The 20,230-nt window shown below is 38.1% G+C and overlaps 1 protein-coding gene across 37 annotated transcripts in view; it reads left to right on the forward strand.

Moving 5' to 3' along the window:
- Nucleotides 1-20,230, forward strand: part of PTPRD (protein tyrosine phosphatase receptor type D) — a 2,337,809-nt gene that overhangs the window by 2,297,763 nt on the left and 19,816 nt on the right. For all 37 annotated transcript variants that reach the window (XM_050761934.1, XM_050761936.1, XM_050761930.1 and 34 more), the window contains 4 exons: nt 13,132-13,417; nt 13,834-14,012; nt 14,923-15,049; nt 16,298-16,423. In XM_050761934.1, coding sequence (XP_050617891.1) covers nt 13,132-13,417; nt 13,834-14,012; nt 14,923-15,049; nt 16,298-16,423 — 718 coding nt within the window. The remainder of the gene's footprint in view (nt 1-13,131; nt 13,418-13,833; nt 14,013-14,922; nt 15,050-16,297; nt 16,424-20,230) is intronic.

Genomic DNA, 20,230 nt, shown 5'->3' on the forward strand with positions numbered 1-20,230 from the left:
AGTTTTTCTGTTTATTTTGCTATGAATTCATGTGTTTGACTTTGTGGAAGTGAATCCCATTTTACATTTCGCATTGATAAACTATGAATTCTAGCACCTTATAATTACAATAGAAAGGTTATGAAAAAGCGAAAAAAAGAATAAGGAGTACTTAGCAATGATCCTAAACTTCTACGTTTTGGATAAATATAAATAAGGTACTAAAATTTTCAATTTGTTATTTAATAAATAAAAGACATATTTAAAAACTATGATCGCTTGAACTCAAGAGGTGGAGGTTGTAGGGGGCCAAGACTGCACCACCACTGCACTCCAGCCTGGCGACAGAGTGGGACTCCGTCTCAAAAAAAAAAAAGAAAATATGGATGTGAGTAGGCAAAAGGGTTAGAAGAGGCAATGGGCAGTACTGGCTGGGTGCAGTGGCTCATTCCTGTAATCCCACCTCTTTCGGAGGCTAAGGCGGGCAGATCATCTGAAGTCAGAAGTTCAAGACCAGCCTGGCCAACATAGTGAAACCCCATCTCTACTAAAAATAAAGAAAATTAGCCGGGTGTGGTGACATGTGCCAGTAATCCCAGCTAGTCTGGAGGCTGAGGCAGGAGAATCACTTGAACCTGGGAAGCAGAGTTTATGATGAGCTGAGATGACACCACCGCACTCCAGCCTCCCGGGTGGCAGAGTGAGACTCCATCTCATTCATTCATTTATTCATTCATAAATAAATAGGCATACTGATTCATAATTAAGAAACCCTCAAGTTTAAGAAGCCAGATCAGATGCCATAGCAACAGGCCTCTGCAAAACCAACACAAAGGCCTGCTGGAGGTTGGTAGGGTGTTGCAAACAATCAAAGCAGGCCCCTTTTTAAGGCAGTAGGTAAATTGATTGTATTGAGAGTGAGATTTTCACTGCCTTATAAAAGCCTGCAGAAGTCAAACAAAAGGACCAAATGAAACAAAGAACCAGAGATTTAGAGCCTTCCAAACTATTGGACTATTTCTGTTTAAATAATAGCCTTTTTTTTTTTTTTTTGAGACGGAGTCTTGCTCTGTCACCAGGTTGGAGTGCAGTGGTGTGATCTCGGCTCACTGCAGCCTCCACCTTCTGGGTTCAAGCAATTCTTCTGTCTCAGTTTCCGTAGTAGCTGGGACTGTGGGCGTGCACCACCACGCCCAGCTAATTTTTGTAGTTTTAGTAGAGACGGGGTTTCACCTTGTTGGCCAGGATGGTCTCGATCTTCTGACCTCGTGATCTGTGCGCCTCGTGCTCCCAAAGTGCTGGGATTACAGTCATGAGCCACTGCGCCTGGGCAATAGTAGCATTTTAAAAAAAGAAAAACCAAAAAACTCCTTGCATTTGTGTACATACTAAAATCTTGTCCATGTGGGAAAATGGTATGCCTTACAAAATAATCAAAGTTACTGAAGTTCAAATGCCCTCCAAGTACCTTCCCTCCAAGTACCTTCCAGTGGCTTGTCTCTTTGAATCTTGCTTAACCTGAATCAGGAGTAATAGCATTTACATTGCTAATGACAAGCCTGCTGTGTGGACTGAGCAGTTTGCACACATTGATGTAGTCCATGTGATTGTAACTTCCTTTGGGTTGAGCAGTATACAACCCACGCAGCTTTACTTGGCAGGCCTGGTAAATGGTTGTCTCCTCTTTCAAAAAGTGGGCAATTTTGTATCATTCTAAACAGAATTTAGAATACGGGGTGAGCTGATATGGTTTAAAAGGAAAATCTCTGTGTGAATGATATAGTTCTCTAAACTTCCGTAGCATCATTTGATTGACCTCTATTCAGATTCAAGTCAACTACCAATTATCAGAGCCAGCTGAGTCTGCTCTATCCATGCCTAATGGCCTGTTCTATCCATCTGTAAAATGAGACCTGCTGCGGCATATTCAGGTGTTCTTTACGCGAACATATTAGCCGTCTAATTTATCATGAGAATCACATTTTAAGAATAATAGGGAGTGTGTTCAGCAGATAATGTCGGGACAAAGCCAAGATCATGCAGAAGTCTTTGGAAGATTTTAGTTTGAGTCTACGTACTTGGGAAAAAAAAAAATCAGATGAGGCCCATGTGGATTTTTTTTCTTTTTCGACACGGAAATTACCTTTTCACTCAGCATGGAAAAATAAAATGCCCAATGGGATATAACCTGGTAGCTCATCCCTGACCTTTCAGTATTCTATACAAGGATCCTTATCAGGCAGTTTGGGAACTTTGTGCTTAGTCTCTGCCTCTTCTCTGTTGATGAAATGTGAAGTTCCTTTGATCCTCAGAAGACACACCCAAGTGTACTATATTTTACCTTTCTAGAGTGATAATGGCTCTGGGTCATCTCCCTAACTCACTCGCGTGCTGTCTCTCTCTCTCTCTCTCTCTCTCTCTCTCTCTCTCTCTCTCTCTCTATATATATATATATATATATATATATATATGTGTGTGTGTGTGTGTGTGTGTGTGTGTATATATATATATATATATATTTTTTTTTTTTTACTCTTTGCCAAGCATTCTCCTCTCTACGATGACTCCTGTATCCCCTTACTTTCTGAAATCCACTCTTTAAAAGCCAGCACCAGATGGCAGGACTAAGTCTGGGCTCCACAGGAGCTGCCAACATCACCCAGACTTCTGAGAATCCATCACTGGGCAAGGCAGTATACCTGAGCTAGAGTTAATTAGCTTCCATCTTTTCTCTCTGTGTCTTTGGAGCCTCAACTCTTTATTGAACTGTAATTATGATATTTCTTGATATTTCTTATAGTAACTTTTTACCCATTGCTTTATATTTTTTAATTCCATTATTAGATTATTATGTTGTCCTTGTTAAAAAAAAAAAAAAACTGCAAAAAAAACCACTTCAACTAAAGTGAAAGTTTATCTGTACTGCTACCATTACCGATTCTTCTCAGAACTATTGTTCTGATTTGTGTATCTTTTCAGATCATGTTCTGTGAATTAACATGTGTACAAATAGAGATACGTAATCTTGAATGGACTTTAAACAAAATATAAGTAGTGTTATATATATATATATATATATATAGTTCTGCAATATATTTAAGTGGGGTTGACAATGTCTTAGACACTTTTTTGGAGGGGGTCAATACATGGATTCACCTCTTTTTAATATTACATTGCATCCATGGTATTGATATACCATAGTTTATTCAACTATTTCCTTAGCCATGATTGTTTTACCAAGTTAATTTGCTATGTCAACAATGCTACAATAAAATCTCTTTCCACTCTTTTTGTGCATATGTGTACACAGACCTCCATGCTAGATTTCTAGAATTGGAGATGCTGTGTCAAAGATACTCTTTTGTAATGAATATTGCAAAACTGCCCCTTAAAATTGCTATAACTACTATATATTAATTATGATAGGCATGTAGTGTAGGTTGAATAGCATGGATAAATTTCACTGCATTTCAGTGACAATTCAAATTTTTTAAATTTTAATTTTGTAATATATAAAAGTTAATTAGGTGAATATTTTTGTCAAAGAAATTGCTATAATTTCTCTGGTTATCCTAGGTAAGAGATGCTAGAAGAAACTAAACTATCTATGGGTCTGTTTTTTGTAGCAAACCCCAAATATTGTAGAGATGGCCAGTATCTGCTTATAAAGTTAAATGTTGATTTTTAGCAAAGAATTTCTGAAAGAAGAGTTTCAAAATGGCATCCTCATCAGAGTCACATCACAGTTTTATTAAAAGAGTCACCTAATTAATCTTATAAACCTGAGTCATAAAACTCCGTCTCTTCTCATAGATGTCAGGTACTTGTAGTTCATATACCATTCTGATAGGTGAACTATATCCAATCAAATTATAAGCTGTCATATGTACAAAATGCTCACAATGATTTTTTTAGTCCATATTTTACTGTCTTTGCACCCAACTAAATGATATGTGAAATATCCTAGTTCTATTGTCTTTCTTTGCCAGATCAGTGAAGTACCAGTAAAGAGTCAGGTCAGCATTAAAATTCCACCACATTAATCAGAAAAACCAACTTTTAAACACATCTCCAGAATTTTGTTAGCATAAAACAGTCCCTGTATGCCTCTTAATTTTTTCTTTTTGCACATTACTACTGTATCACATCACGGGACATTAAGCATGTTTCAACCCGTGGGACTAACTCAATCATGTTTTTAGAAATTGAAAACAAATGTTGTAACTGGATGAATGATAATATTGAAGTAATAACAATTTCCTAGTAGGCATACTTGTTTAATGGATTGTATAGTCTTTCAGCTTGTAAACATTGGAACGTCTACCACTCACTGAAATTTTTTTTTAAAAAACACTACAGTTTAGCAATAATTTGGTTTGCTGCTGAAGTCAAAACAAATATAGAGTTTATTTGTGTTCTGATTCTCATTAGTGGAATCGTTGTCCTCACTGGAAAATAACTTAAAAAGTTGATTTTACTTTAGGGATAACAGAGACCAACATAAGCTAGACTCGATTTAAAAGGGCCGTCGTTCTCTTTTTGCTGGAATTTTCTGTAACATAATAAATGTACCAAATTGTGCTGGCCTCAGCCTGAAGCACAGGGTTATGCACTCCTTTTTTTTAAAAAGATATTTAGAAAAATCTGTCTCAGTGCTTGGCAACTACTCTGACAGAAAACAGATAAAAATAAGGGTGGTTTATCAGTTTTGCTGTTCTTATCATGTTTCAAGTTGAAGGCTGTTGAAATGATGAAAAACAAACAGCACTAAATAGGGTTCCGTCATTATCACTGCAATGGGGAGCTGAGTTTTTCAGGATCAAAGAAAAATGCATTTGCTTTTAGAACTACAATCCTTCATTTTGAGAGGTGCACTGCACTCAGATACTGATGGGTGAACAAAAAAAGAATACATTGGAGAAGGAAAAAAATAAATATATGCTGCTGTGGGAACTTGGAAATTCAAACAAAAGTAGGCTGGCATACTTTTAAAAGCTCTGAATTTTCAACATTCAATTTCTTAAGGAAAAAAAAAAGTGCCTGAGGTTTGTTATTTCTCAGCAATTGGAGTGAAGCATAAGCACAGGTTGTTTGCATCTCATCGAATTATAAGTATTACTTTATTTTTGTAAACATGTATCAAAGGAATTTTCCCCTGCTGGGGGCTTTGGGGAATGTTTCCCTATGTGTTACTGATCTGGGAGAGGGCTTTCTATTTGTAAACTTTTTTAAAATTTTTTTTTTTTTTTAATTTTGTCACTTGAGTTGAGCACCTTCAATTTCCCTGGCATGGAAATTGCCAAACAGTAGAGACAACGAAGCTGTTGTCTTTTCCCTGGAGGAGAGCATCAACTGGCATAAGGATTATAACCAGAAAACAAAACTAAAGTAAGGCAGTTGCTGAAAAAATAGTTATAAATTGTCAAAAGAGTCCAAGGAGGAATAAATCAAAAGGAAATGTTGATCCAGGATGCAGCAGTTGAGGTGAATCTTGAAGGAAAGTACATGTCAGCAGATGAGAAGGAGGTAGAAGGTCCAGCGTCACAAACGCCCAGAGGTGGGAAAGCATAAAACATGTTTAATTTGAACTAGTGTTGAGGGACAGCCAAGAATCTTATAATAAAAATATTACCTGAGGGCCCTGCGGTTTTAATAGTGAGACCAGTGCCTAAAGCATATCTAGATGAAATTTTTGAACCTCTAAGTTAAAGAAACAACCCTCAATTACTTAGGGCAAAAATTACTATTAAAAGACCAGAAACCAGACTGACCTATGACTTTTTCAAAAGACAAAGAAAGACCATGAAGCCATATATTTAGAGTTTGAAGAGATAATATTGGAGCCCAGTAATCCTGCACAAAACCAAGTTGTTGGTCATGTGTAAAGAAAAAAAAAAGAAACCCACAAAGGGTTTCTCAGATATATAAGGCATCAGAAAAAGTAGCATCCATGCATATGTTATATAAAACATTATTGAAAGACATATTCTAGCCAACCAATAGATGCATCAAAATAAACTCAAAACTCGATGAGCCATGTCAGAAAGATAAACTGTGAAACATGTAAGGCAGAATTATTCTAAATAAATGCTGCTGATGTGGTTATAAGTTTAATAAAAATGTTATAACCAGTCCCTAAAATGGAAAATAACTATGTGGAACATGCCCTCTTTTTCCCTCACTGCCTTTCAGCTGATGGCTTTCTATTAGTTTTTCAAATGTGCTATTGTCTATTCTAGCACTTTTTTTTAGGATATCTTTTCAAAAGCTTTTCCACCCTCTTTATTTAGCAAACAGTTAGTTGACCTTTAGGTATTGCGTTAGTCTGCTAGGGCTGCCATGACAAAATACATGAAACTGAGTGGCTTAAACAACAGAAACTTACTTTCTCACTACCCAGGAGGCTGGAAGTCCAAAGATGAAGGTGCTGGCAGAGTTGGTTTCAGGAGAGGCCTCTTCCTGGCTTTTAGATGACTACTTTCTCACTGTGCCCTCACATGGCCCTTCCTCTGTGTATGCATAGAGTAAAAGATCTTTGGTGTCTCTTCCTCTTACAAGGACATCAATCCTATTTGATTAGAGCTCCCACCTTGTGACTTCATGTAACCTTAATTATCTCCCTAAAGGCCCTGTGTCCAATACAGTCACACTGGGGGTTAGCGTTTCAACATATGAATTTTGAGAAGAAAGACACAATTCAGCCCCTAACAGATCTCCATTTCAATGGCACTTCCTCAAAGGTGCTGTACCAGCATCGTCCACATTTGCCTCACAGCGCCACTTGAGGTTTGTAATTAGATGTTTATTCGTGTGATTATATAATGTCGAATTCCCCCACTAAACTGTAAGCTCCAACAGGAAAGATCACGTTTGTTTTGCTCATTGTTTCTTCGATGTCTCAGCACATGGTAGGCACTCAGTAAATATTTGTGGAATAGTAGGGGAGAGAGTCTTATGACAATACAACAAATGTGGATGGAAGAACAAAGTAAGGAACACTTTCCTGTTTGTCCCTGGATGGTGGGAATGGATGCTTTAGCACAGTCATATGTACTGGTAAACATGTAAAAACCTGCTCTCTGGGGAGAAAAAAAAAGTAGTATTTGCTGATTTCTTTGGTGTAAATATTCCCATGGATGATTTCGGACTACAAACATGAGGTCACTAGAGAGAGATGATCACCAGCCCATCATTAGTGCAGTCCCCCCTTATCTGCAGGGCATGTGATCCAAGATCCCCAGTGGATGCCTGAATCCCCAGAGAGTACCAAGCCCACTTGCCATCAGTCATGACATGTTTCTGTTCATGTCTTTCACCCAAAATTTAATGCCTTTTTCATCTTAACTAAGTACTTATCACATACTGTGGCAGTAACTTTTGCAGTTTGAGGTGCAACAGCCGAACAATCATGAATTTCTTTTTCCTTCTTCACAATTTTACATATAGGAGATTCATTCTTACCATAGATCTTAGCAACCTCAGTATACGATTTCTCTTTCTTTCCTTATTAAATTGAGAACTTTCACCTTTTCACTTAAAGGAAGCACTTTGCAGCTGCTTTTTTGCATATCCAAATTGCCAGGATCACTACTCTTGCACTTTGGAGCCATTAAGTAAAATAAGGGTTACTTGAAGACAAGCACTACAATACTAGGGCAGTCCATCTGATAACTGAGATGGCTACTAAGTGACTAACAGACAGGCAGCCTGTACAGCATGGATACACTGGACAAAGGGATTGGTTCACACCCTGGGCTGGATGGAGAGAGAGGGAGGGCATGAGACTTCACCACACTATTCAGAAAGGTATGCCATTGAAAACTTAATTGTTTATATCTGGAATTTTCCATTTAATATTTTCAGACCGTGGTTAACCGCAAGTAACTGAGATTGCGGAAAGTCGAAACCACAGATAAAAGAGGATTACTGTATATGATGTTTTCACCTCAAGAGCATAAAATAATTTGAAACAATTAAGAAACAATGAGTTTTGAATATTACCTTTATTTTTAATATATTTATTTCAGCAAATAATAAATATATTAAGGAAATATAGAAATATTAAAGAAAATGTAAGGATTGGCTTTTGCTAGCTCTAGCATACCACTGGTGGGGAGTTGAAGAAAATCATGGAGTTTGAATACATAGCAATTTATAATTCATTATTGCGCAGGGTAAGAGGCAAAAACAGTCTAAGATGATTTTTCAATTTTAAACCTGAGTGTCAAGGAGAGCCCGAGTGTGGGAGGAGCAGATTTGAAAGGGAAAGATGCTGATTAAGCTTAGAATCTTTATTTTTGATATACTTGAAGATGGTTTGAAATACAGATCTCCACTTGTGCTGAAAAAGAGAGCCATCACTTTAGGAATCCTTTGGAGACTACTACTGAGAGAAAGGAGGACAACTTTTGGAGCATTATCTACATTTTGGGGACTGGCAGAGATATGTAATCTGGGAAATTGATACAGATGGAAGAATACAGAGAGGCAGGTAGAGAATTAGCACTGGAGTCAAATAAAAAAAACAAAATGAAACATACTGAGGCACAGTCTGAATGGATGCCAGTAGATTTCTGAAGATGACATTTAGAGTTCATCTTTGATTTCGATTTCAAACATGATAGGAATTCTACCCTGTTACAGAATCAGTGTTACCATGATACAGGATCATGATACAATTATTTTGGGCTGATTTCGTGTACTACCTGTTTAGGATTGTTTTGTGTTTGGAGTAATGACACAATCTCCACTCTTGCTACCATTAACCCCAAGGGAGTATCTGATGGTTCCCATACTCCCTTGACTAGTGTCCTTAAAACCAAGGATAAAAGGCTTTTCTAGGAACCCGCATTAGGCATAGTCAAATGCTGCTAATGGAGTATTACAGACAAGCGGGCTACAGGAAAGTCACTATATTTGGCAATGACTGCTGACCTAAATGGTGGAAAGCATTGTGAAGCACTGGGGGTCCTGGGAACAGGGTGTTAAATTTTAACACCTCAGAACCTGCATTTGAGTCTTCTCTGCTATCCAAGTATGGCGTGAATGGCTGTAGGACTTCAGGGCAGTTCCCAAGTGTTGTCAGAGAAGGGGAAAGGAAACCAGCATTTACCGAATGCTTCTTACGTGTCAAACACTGTGGTAGGAAGGCCCTTGCCTGCCATCTCATTTGCCGTGACAATAAATGTGAAAGCAGAAAGCTCCTCAGATATAAGGCACGTTTATTGGAAAGACGGCAGAGAAAAGGAAGAGCAGCTTGAGAGAGTAGATGAAAGCAAGATTTATTATTATTATTATTATTATACTTTAAGTTCTAGGGTACATATGCATAACGTGCAGGTTTGTTACATATGTATACTTGTGCCATGTTGGTGTGCTGCACCCATCAACTCATCAGCACCCATCAACTCATCCTTTACATCAGGTATAACTCCCAATGCAATCCCTCCCCCCTCCCCCCCCCCCCCCCCATAATAGGCCCCAGTGTGTGATGTTCCCCTTCCAAGTCCAAGTGATCTCATTGTTCAGTTCCCACCCATGAGTGAGAACATGCGGTGTTTGGTTTTCTGTTCTTGAGATAGTTTGCTGAGAATGATGGTTTTCAGCTGCATCCATGTCCCTACAAAGGACGCAAACCCATCCTTTTTTATGGCTGCATAGTATTCCATGGTGTATATGTGCCACATTTTCTTAATCCAGTCTGTCACTGATGGATGTTTGGGTTGATTCCAAGTCTTTGCTTTTGTTAATAGTGCCCCAATGAACATACGTGTGCATGTGTCTTTATAGCAGCATAATTTATAATCCTTTGGGTATATACCCAGTAATGGGATGGCTGGGTCATATGGTACTTCTAATTCTAGATCCCTGAGGAATCGCCATACTGTTTTCCATAATGGTTGAACTAGTTTACAATCCCACCAACAGTGTAAAAGTGTTCCTATTTCTCCACATCCTCTCCAGCACCTGTTGTTTCCTGATTTTTTAATGATCGCCATTCTAACTGGTGTGAGATGGTATCTCATTGTGGTTTTGATTTGCATTTCTCTGATGGCCAGTGATGATGAGCATTTTTTCATGTGTCTGTTGGTGAAGGCAAGATTTTAAAAGCCAAATCTCAAGTGTTGCTGAAGTAATTCTGTCATAATTTTCCCAGTATTACATTGCCTGTTTCTCGTTGTCAGCTTTAGAGACTGAATGTTAAAATGGAGTTTGTACCTAGAAAGTAACTGCCTTTTCCATTATGTTTGCAAAACACTTGGTATATTTAATGTAGCCTTAAGACTTACTGGATAATTAGACTCACTAGAAAATTCACATTAATAAGAGTTAATTGTCACTATCATGATTTAAGAAATACGGGAATATAAGGAAGGGGTTAAAGTTTCTTTCTCAAGGATACACAGCCATTGATATCTGAGGAGGTATGTTAAGCCTCAAGGTCTTGCTTCAAGCTAAAACACATATTTAATATTTAAATCCCTCAAGAATTCTTCACCCTAGAAAAAGGTAACACATTAAGTTCCAAAGTCAGCTCCTTCCCTATCTTGCATATGAATGGCAAGATTGGGCAGTTAACAATATTTTGAATTTTGGGGAAAAAACAGGTTTTGTTCAAGTCAGAGCCTCTGTTATTTCTTTTCATCCCACAATTCATGATTTGAACCCACACATATTTGATTTTTTCCCTTCCTTATTTTTTGGAAAAAAATATATCATCACCATTATGAAAAGGTTGATACTGTTTGGAATTGGAGTTATTCCTACCAATTTTTCGAGATTCTGTAGTATCTTTCTGCCAGAATATAGAACCATGCATCATCCAGACATTTGAATGGTCCCTGATGCATATTTTGAGAAAATAGTCCTGCCATTATCTAGAATTGACTTGATATATAGGGCTCAGTTTTAAGGTTTACAGTGTGGTTTCCACTGGGAGGAACTGCATAAAACTGTGTCCAATTAGAAACGATTCACAGCTGCAATGAAGACAATTTAGTAAGACAACACAGAAAGAATGAAAGATGTTACTTGGAGTCTCAGGACCTGCCAAACACAGGATTTGAAAGAAACACAGAAAGACAAATCTTTTCCAGGTTGAGTCTGACTTAACGTTCCTTTAACTGCAATCTGATGGCTTATCAGGAGACCAGCAAAGAGACTACTTAAAGTGATTTTCCTGTCTCTTTATTCCCGATCAAACACTATGCAGAGCAGGCCTCGGATACTCCTTACATAGTTCCAAACGCTTGTCAAATGTAGGATTTTGCAAGGACTGAAGAGTCCTGTTTCCTAAGTAGACCTACCTTACCAGGACTGGCTGCTCATTACTGGAGGCCTCTCAAGCCAGTCACTAGTGTGTTTACTTATTTCATAAACACTGTTGAACACTTACTGCATGCTTTGTGTAGGGCACACAAAGATTTTTTTTTAATGCAGTTCCTGCTCTCAAGATGTATGATATGGTTTATGGATGGCTGCCCTGAATTAATAATATAATTTGGTTAGAATTGTAGTGAAGAGGGGTATTTGAAGGCAACTAGGGATCTGAGGCAGAGGGTGATTAAAACCACCTGGGAGGGTAGGAATGGGGAATGTCAGGGAAAACTTGCCATCTGATAGGCTTGTTTAGAACCAACTAAATAAAATGAGACTTCGTGGATCTCAAGGAACTGGAACCATCAGGCTGCCTTCGCTCTATATTAATGTTTGCATCAGGTTTCCAATTGGTCTGTGCTGAGGTATGTGCTATCATTTGTAAGACTCTGTCGCAGAAGGCTTTTGCATGATGTATCAATGCCAAGTCAATTTGTGGGTTTATACTTGGTATTGGAGTCTTAGCATCAGTATTCAGGAGCCCTCTGGCATAGGACATAGGAAAGTAACCTAGTTTAAAATAGTGGTTATATCAAATTCCCACTTAGCCCAGTCTGCAAACCACAGAGCTCCTGTATGGAAGCTAGCTTTGATATACACTGTTCAGCAGTTAAATAAAGGTATTATTTTGTTTTTTTAAAAAGCTCTCTTACTGCTTGCAGCCACTTGATACCAAACAGAAGCTGCCTTTTCAGTTGAGACAGGCACCCTGGTGAGCATTAACTCATTCGTTTTGGAGTTCCGATATCTTCATTGCACAGGTGCCTTGCCAAACCTATGAAAATTTTACATGTAGCTCCCAGAGCCAGCAGTGTGATTACCAAAGCCATCCGTCTTTTTTTCATGCTATAATATCTTTAATTTCTCATCCTTCCTGTCCTTCAAGTCGTACTTCAAATGCCACATCATATACCAAACTAATACATCCTTTTTCTTTCTTGTTTAGAAATAGCTGTGTATAAAGTATTATGTCCCTTTGATATACACTGAGCTCTTTAGAGATAGCATCTAAGTCATCTTTATGTTGTATCCCCTATTTCACTTAGCAGAGTACTTCATTGTTTATTGAATGAAGAAACGGATAGATCAATGATCGACAAATAAATGAATACATAGATTCACAGATGACAGGAAACATGGCATGTAGCAAATGAAGGAGGCTGTCTGTTGCCTGTTATCTAAGATGGTAATTTAATTGACCTATTCCTGTTTATTACGTGTTTACCAGCCTGGTAAACACGCATGTCAGGAAGAGAAAGTATTTGTGATTGAACCATACTTGACACATAAATGTCCTCAGCCTGAAGGGTTTGATAAATAGGAAGCATGCAAAGTTTAGCTTGAGATTGTAAAAACAATCTTTATATTTTGTACATTGAATGAAAATAGACAGAGTTTGCAAAAACTATAGCCTAGTCAGACCTGGACCAAATATGGACAGACTAAATGTTTGTACTTTTTTCATGACTTCAAAAGAGTTCAAAACAATGTCCACTTTGTATTGCATGATCAAGGAACATAGTGATTATGGATTTAATATTTTTTACATTTTAAAACTAAACTAATTTTACTCAGTCTTTTGTTCCCTGCCCTCTGATTATTGTGCCTAGATAATACTTTTGACTTTAGAATATTACAAAGTCATCCCAATAGCTGTTTGAGTAGAAGTAATGGATGTAAGATCTAGTTAATAAGAATAATAAAAATACTTATATTATGTGTTGATTTTCTGATAGGCTTATTTGGGCTCTTCTTTTCTCTTTATTTTCCTCATAGTGCGGGAGTTGGCCGGACTGGTTGTTTCATCGTCATAGATGCCATGTTAGAAAGAATAAAGCATGAAAAAACTGTAGATATTTATGGCCATGTAACTTTAATGAGAGCCCAGAGGAACTACATGGTTCAAACAGAAGACCAATACATCTTTATCCATGATGCACTGTTAGAAGCAGTGACTTGTGGAAATACCGAAGTGCCAGCTAGAAACTTGTATGCTTACATTCAGAAGCTGACACAAATAGAAACAGGAGAGAATGTCACAGGAATGGAGCTCGAATTTAAGGTATGGTATTGGATGTGATGTGGTTATTCAGGAGCGAGTCATTCTGGGTTTGTCTTTGAGTCAGGGCTTTACTTTAACCTTTCAAATTTGTGAAGTACAAGATTCATTTGACCTTTCCCTCAGGTGTATGATTCTAAAATGTATTCCTCCCCTTTTCCTCTTCTATTCTTTGCTTCCTAATAATATCTTCAGCCCTTACGTCTGCTAATTTGAGAGATTATACTTTCAGAAAATATATAGAAATCCACTAGGCTGTAGAGAGTAATTAGCTAGATATGAAAAGCAGTACAATTTGAATAGTCATTTATTTTAAGTAAACAAAAGATTTCTATCGAAAAGGGAAAGGTGGGGTACATTGCATTCAAACCATAGGTGAAATTGACTGGTGGGTTTTTCCTTTTTTTTCTATTCAACAGCGTCTAGCCAGCTCAAAAGCTCACACCTCAAGATTTATCAGTGCCAATCTTCCATGTAATAAATTCAAAAATCGCCTTGTTAATATTATGCCATATGAATCCACAAGGGTATGCCTGCAGCCTATCCGTGGAGTAGAAGGATCTGATTACATCAATGCCAGTTTTATTGATGGCTACAGGTATCTACTTTTGCTCCCCTGACTATGTGCCCTAGTTTCATAACTGGAATAAATTTCATCTTCATTCAAAGCATTTTCTTTCTGCATAGGTCATCATTTAGTCCCTTGATATTTTTTTATTATTTTGGATAGGAGTAAGAAGCAGTAGTTATGAAGTGTTTAATCTGGCCTTCTGCACTCTTCTTTCAGAAGCCAATTGGATTTGTAAGGAGTTAAAGAATCTGTTTTGTACCATATTTCATAAATGTAATAGATTGTGTGAGACTAATTTCTAGAAAATGAAGCTTCACATCTAAGTGTTTCTTTTTTTTTTTTTTTTTTTTTTTTTGAGACGGAGTCTCGCTCTGTCACCCAGGCTGGAGTGCAGTGGCCGGATCTCAGCTCACTGCAAACTCCGCCTCCCGGGTTCACGCCATTCTCCGGCCTCAGCCTCCCAAGTAGCTGGGACTACAGGCGCCCGCCACCTCGCCCGGCTAGTTTTTTTTGTATTTCTTAATAGAGATGGGGTTTCACCATGTTAGCCAGGATGGTCTCGATCTCCTGACCTCGTGATCCGCCCGTCTCGGCCTCCCAAAGTGCTGGGATTACAGGCTTGAGCCACCGCGCCCAGCATCTAAGTGTTTCTTAAGTGATTTGTATGACACATGAAATTGAGCTATTAGCATTGCACTAAAATTCAAATAATGATAAAGACATACATCGTAATATTAACAAGCAATTTATTTTGCAAGGTCCCTAAAATGTATTAAATGCTCTCATTTGATTGTGTAATCTTAGCAGGAATTTACCGCAATTGCATTAATAATATGTTTTCATTTTTTATTACCAGGTTGATGTTTATGTATCAAGTGTGAGCTTTTGCATGTTCTCTAAATACTGTAACACATTCTTTTAATTCTCTGTAATTCAGACAACAGAAAGCCTACATTGCTACCCAGGGGCCCTTGGCAGAGACCACTGAAGACTTCTGGCGGATGCTCTGGGAACACAATTCCACCATCGTTGTGATGCTCACCAAGCTGCGTGAAATGGGCAGAGTAAGTGTGTGGCCCTTGTGTCTCTCCTCATAAGACATGTACTCTATGGAGAAATGAAGACTTTGTTTTAATAACTCTTGTGCTAGTGTCATTTTTTTGGAAATGCAGTGGACTCTGGACACGATCCAGACCATCGTTCCTTGTTAGTTTCTAAATTTGTAAAGCCACATCAAGTTTTAAAATTTCCGTGTTTTAAAGAAAGATCTAGTGATTTGTTTCCAGTGAAGCACAAAACATAGAGACAAATGAGTAGCAGGTGACCCTGTTTGACTTATGTCTGACTCTCAGCATTTTCTTACTGCCCTTTGTTCTGGACATGCTGGAGTTTGATGTGCCATCATTTCTCTGTATGAAGGAACTTGACTTTCTTTTCTTCCTGTGGCAAATTCTTACTTGCCTACCTTTCACCCCCATTGAATAAAGTGTTGGAAAGTGATGTAATTTTTCTAAGGATATAACCCAGTAATCCCAGATCCACTTTTTAAAAAATGTGGGTTTTTTGGGGGAAATACACATGAAATAGTATTAGAAATACTTAAGGTTTCTACTATTTATTAATATTACTCTACTATTATGACCTAATATTATTTAGAGATACCTCTTAGATTGACTTCATGTAAGCATTTTTTCGTATTTGCCTCAGATATTTTCTTTCTGTCTTCTTTGTGTCAATTAAATAGAAGTGCAGCTAAAGCCCAACTTTTAGAGCCCCCAGAGAGAACAAAAAGAATATTAGACTAGGAAAGTAACTGACTTACTCTGATGTGGTCACTGACTCTGCAGGGTTTAGCCAAGTCATTAAAATGGCCTGGGCCCCCCTGTTTCCTTGACAAGTAAGATTGGAACAAATCAATTCAGACGTTTCTATGCCCATACTGATGGTTCTCTTCATTCCAAACCATAGTGGTGCAATGTATTGTTGTCATGGCCAGCATTGTCCAAGGACTGATGTAATTATTTGGATAACTTGTAGGTGTGAAGATGCTTACCCTATCAAAGTATTCAATTCAACTCATGTATATTAAGCAGCTACTATCTGCCAGGTACTGTGCTGGATCCCATGGGCAAATACTGAACCAAAGGGTTTCCCTATGAAAGGAGCTCATGGTTTCAAAGACAAAATGAGTCATATACAATTGGAATTGCCTTGAATTTTGAAATTTTATTAATGGGATAAGGAAATTAGATAGATAGACAAAATGTTCTTTATACTTTGCATATTTTAACATTAATCTTCTCTCCTTTTAGGAGAAATGTCACCAATACTGGCCAGCAGAACGGTCTGCAAGATACCAGTACTTTGTTGTAGATCCCATGGCTGAGTACAACATGCCACAGTACATCCTAAGGGAATTCAAGGTCACAGATGCCAGGGTAAGTTGGCGCAGTCTTCAACTCTTAACCATTAGCTGAAAAGTAGTCTAAGATACCTCTCTCTGGGAGAAGCATTTGACTGTTATCCCAAAGAAAAATCACTCATTCTGGAGAACATTTTTTTTTTTTTAATATGTAAGAGTAACTTTTCCTCTGTCTGGCAAGCTTTCTCCCAAACCTTAGTTTGGCTTTCATTCAAACATAACATCTGGCAGCTCAACCTTGGGGATGCACTTGGTGAGTGTTTGTGCTGGGAAGTTATTACTGATTGGTTGGCTGTGCTTACATTCACCTTCTCAGCTCATTCTCTTTGGAGCTTTTTTGACTTCTTCATTACTTGAGGCTGTAAATATGTTGTTGTTTTGCAAAGCCCTTTAGGTCATATGGACCCAGAGGTTAATTTGGTATGATTTTAAAACTGCAGAGCAAATGGCATTCTTTAGAAAAATCTGACAAGCTTTGCACATTCTAATTTGATTCCTGGCATGGCTTATTCCTCAGTGCGCTAATGTGTCTGTCCATGAGAGCTGTGATCCCGTGACCCTTGATGGCTAATTTTCATTCTGCATTTCTTATCTGGATTGTTGAGTCCAAGGTTCAGCCCTGATGTAAGATGTTCCATGCATAAACTCTAATATCTTTGCCTTTGGCCACTTTCAACCCATAATTACAAACACATCTTAAGGGAGAACAGGTCAGTTCAAAACCTGCCTTGTGTTTGGAACTGTCATAGTGGGTGGGTTGAATAAAACTCTAGGGTAGATCTATTTAGTTGATCCATTGTTTTTTCTGGAAAGCAGCTTTCTCCAAATTTATGTTTGGAGATTGTCTGCTAATCACCAAATCCTGGCCCTGGCTGTTGACCTTAAGTGAGAGAGAAATTGGTTAGCAGGAGGGTTGGCCTCGGTGACCGACCTGTTAATCCCAGAAAGTTGTATTAACTATTCTGAAGGTGACTGTATTCAAGGCAGCAGTTAAATCTCTAGGTCTTGAGTGTGACCTGCCCCATTGTTTAAAAAAACAAAAAAACAGTACTTTTTTAGAATTTGAAGCTAGGTATGTGAGTGAAAATAGAAAGTGCATTCTGAGTATACTCACCAACTATTCCTGGTGATAAAGAAAAGAGACCAGACCCCACCAATGGCAGAGATGCCTTTCCTACTCCACACATGCCCAACTTAAATCTGATCACAATAAACACAAGAAGATTGAAACCAGAAATTGCTCACCGTTTTTGTTAAGTCTCCCTGTGATTGTCATCTCAGCTTCCCAATTTAGGAAGCAATTCGGAACTTGAGAATAGAGTATTTTTTTTTTGTCCCTTCCTTTTTTTAAAAAAAATAATACTACTTTAACTTATGGAATACATGTGCAGAATGTGCAGTTTTTTACATAAGTATATACGTGCCATGGTGGTTTGTTATACCATCAACCATCATCTACATTAGGTATTTCTCCTAATGCTGTCATTCCCCAAGCCCCCAACCCCACAAAAGGCCCCAGCGTGTGATGTTCCCCTCACTGTGTCTATGTGTTCTCATTGTTTAACTCCCACTTTTGAGTGCAGCATTTGGTTTTCTGTTCCTGTGTTACTTTGCTAAGAATGATGGTTTCCAACTTCATCCATGTCCCTGCAAAGGACATGAACTCATCCTTTTTTATAGAATACTCACCATAGTATTCTATGGTGTATATGTGCCACATTTTCTTTATCCAGTCCATCATCATTGATGGACATTTGGGTTGATCCCAAGTCTTTGCTATTGTGAGCAATGGTATATTAACATATGTGTGCATGTGTTTTTATAGTAGAATGATTTATAATCCTTTGGGTATATACTCAGTAATGGGATTGCTCGGTCAAATGATATTTCTGGTTCTAGATCCTTGAGGAATCACCAAACTGTCTTCCACAATGGTTAACTAATTTACACTCCCACCAACAGTGTAAAAGTGTTCCTATGTCTCCACATCCGTTTCCTGACATTTTAATGATCACCATTCTAACTGGTGTAAGATGGTATCTCATTGTGGTTTTCATTTGCATTTCTCTAACGACCGATGATGGTGAGCAGTTTTTCATGTTTGTCGGCCGCATAAATGTCTTCTTTTGAGAAGTGTCTGTTCATATCCTTTGCCTACTTGTCGATGGGGTTGTTTTTTTTCTCGTAAATATAACTTCTTTGTAGATTCTGGATGTTAGCCCTTTGTCAGATGGATAGATTATGAAAATTTTCTCCCATTCTATAGGTTACCTGTCCACTTTGATGGTAGTTTCTTTTGCTGTGCAGAAGTTCTTTAATTAGATCCCATTTGTCAGTTTTGGCTTTAGTTGCCATTGCTTTTGGTGTTTTAGTCCTGAAGTCTTTGTCTATGCCTGTGTCCTGAATGGTACTGCCTAGATTTTCTTCTAGGGTTTTTATGGTTTTAGGTCTTAGGTTTAAGTCTTTAATCCATCTTGAGTTAATTTTTGTATAAGGTAAGGATCCTGTTTCAGTTTTCCGCATATGGCTAGCCAGTTTTCCCAACACTATTTATTAAATAGAGAAGCCTTTCCCCATTGTTTTTCCTCAGGTTTGTCAAAGATCAGATGGTTGCAGATGTGTGGCGTTATATTTCTTTCTCTTGCATGATTGCCCTGGCCAGAACTTCCAGTGCTGTGTTGAATAGGAGTGGTGAGAGAGGGCATCCTTGCCTTGTGCCAGTTTTCAAAGGGAGTGCTTCCAGTTTTTGCCCATTCGTTATCATAGTGGCTGTGGGTTTATCATAAATAGCTCTTGAGATACGTTCCATCAATACCTAGTTTATTGAATAGAGTTTTTAGCACGAAGGGCTGTTGAATTTTGTCCAAGGCTTTTTCTGCATCTATTGAGATAATCATGTGGTTTTTGTCATTGGTTCTGTTTATGTGATAGATTACATTTGTCGAGATCCATATGTTGAAGCAGCCCTGCATCCCAGGGATGATGCCGACTTGATCATGGTGGATAAGCTTTTTGATGTGCTGCTGGATTTGGTTTGCCAGTATTTTATTGAGGATTTCTGCATCGATGTTCATCAGGGATATTGGCCTGAAATTTTTTTTTGTTACGTCTCTGCCAGGTTTTGGTATCAGGATGATGCTGGCCTCCTAACATGAGTTAGGGAGCATTCCCTCTGTTTCCCTTGTTTGGAAAAGTTTCAGAAGGAGTGGTACCAGCTCCTGTTTGTACCTCTGGTAGACTTCGGCTGTGAATCCGTCTGGTCCTGCACTTTTTTTGGTTGCTAGGCTATTAATTACTGCCTCAATTTCAGAACTTGTTATTGGTCTATGCAGAGTTTTGACTTCTTCCTGGTTTAGTCTTGGGAGGGTGTATGTGTCCAGGAATTTATCCATTTCATCTAGATTTTCTACTTTATTTTCGTAGAGGTGTTGATAGTATTCTCTGATGGTAGTTTGTATTTCTGTGGGGTCAGAGGTGATTTCCCCTTTGTCTTTTTTTATTGTGTCTATTTGAGTCTTCTGTCTTTTCTATCTATTTTGTTGATCTTTTCCAAAAGCCAACTCCTGGATTCATTGAGTTTTTGAAGGGTTTTTCGTGTCTCTATCTCCTTCAGTTCTGTTCTGTTCTTAGTTATTTCTTGTCTTCTGCTAGCTTTCGAATTTGTTTGCTCTTGTTTCTCTAGTTATTTTAATTATAATGTTAGGGTGTCAAGTTTAGATCTCTCCTGCTCTCTCTTGTGGGCATTTAGTGCTATAAATTTCTCTCTACACACTGCTTTAAATGTGTCCCAGAGATTCTGGTACATTGTGTCTTTGTTCTTATT

Source organism: Macaca thibetana, chromosome 15 (assembly GCF_024542745.1).
Source record: "Macaca thibetana thibetana isolate TM-01 chromosome 15, ASM2454274v1, whole genome shotgun sequence".
Taxonomy (NCBI): Eukaryota; Metazoa; Chordata; class Mammalia; order Primates; family Cercopithecidae; genus Macaca; species Macaca thibetana.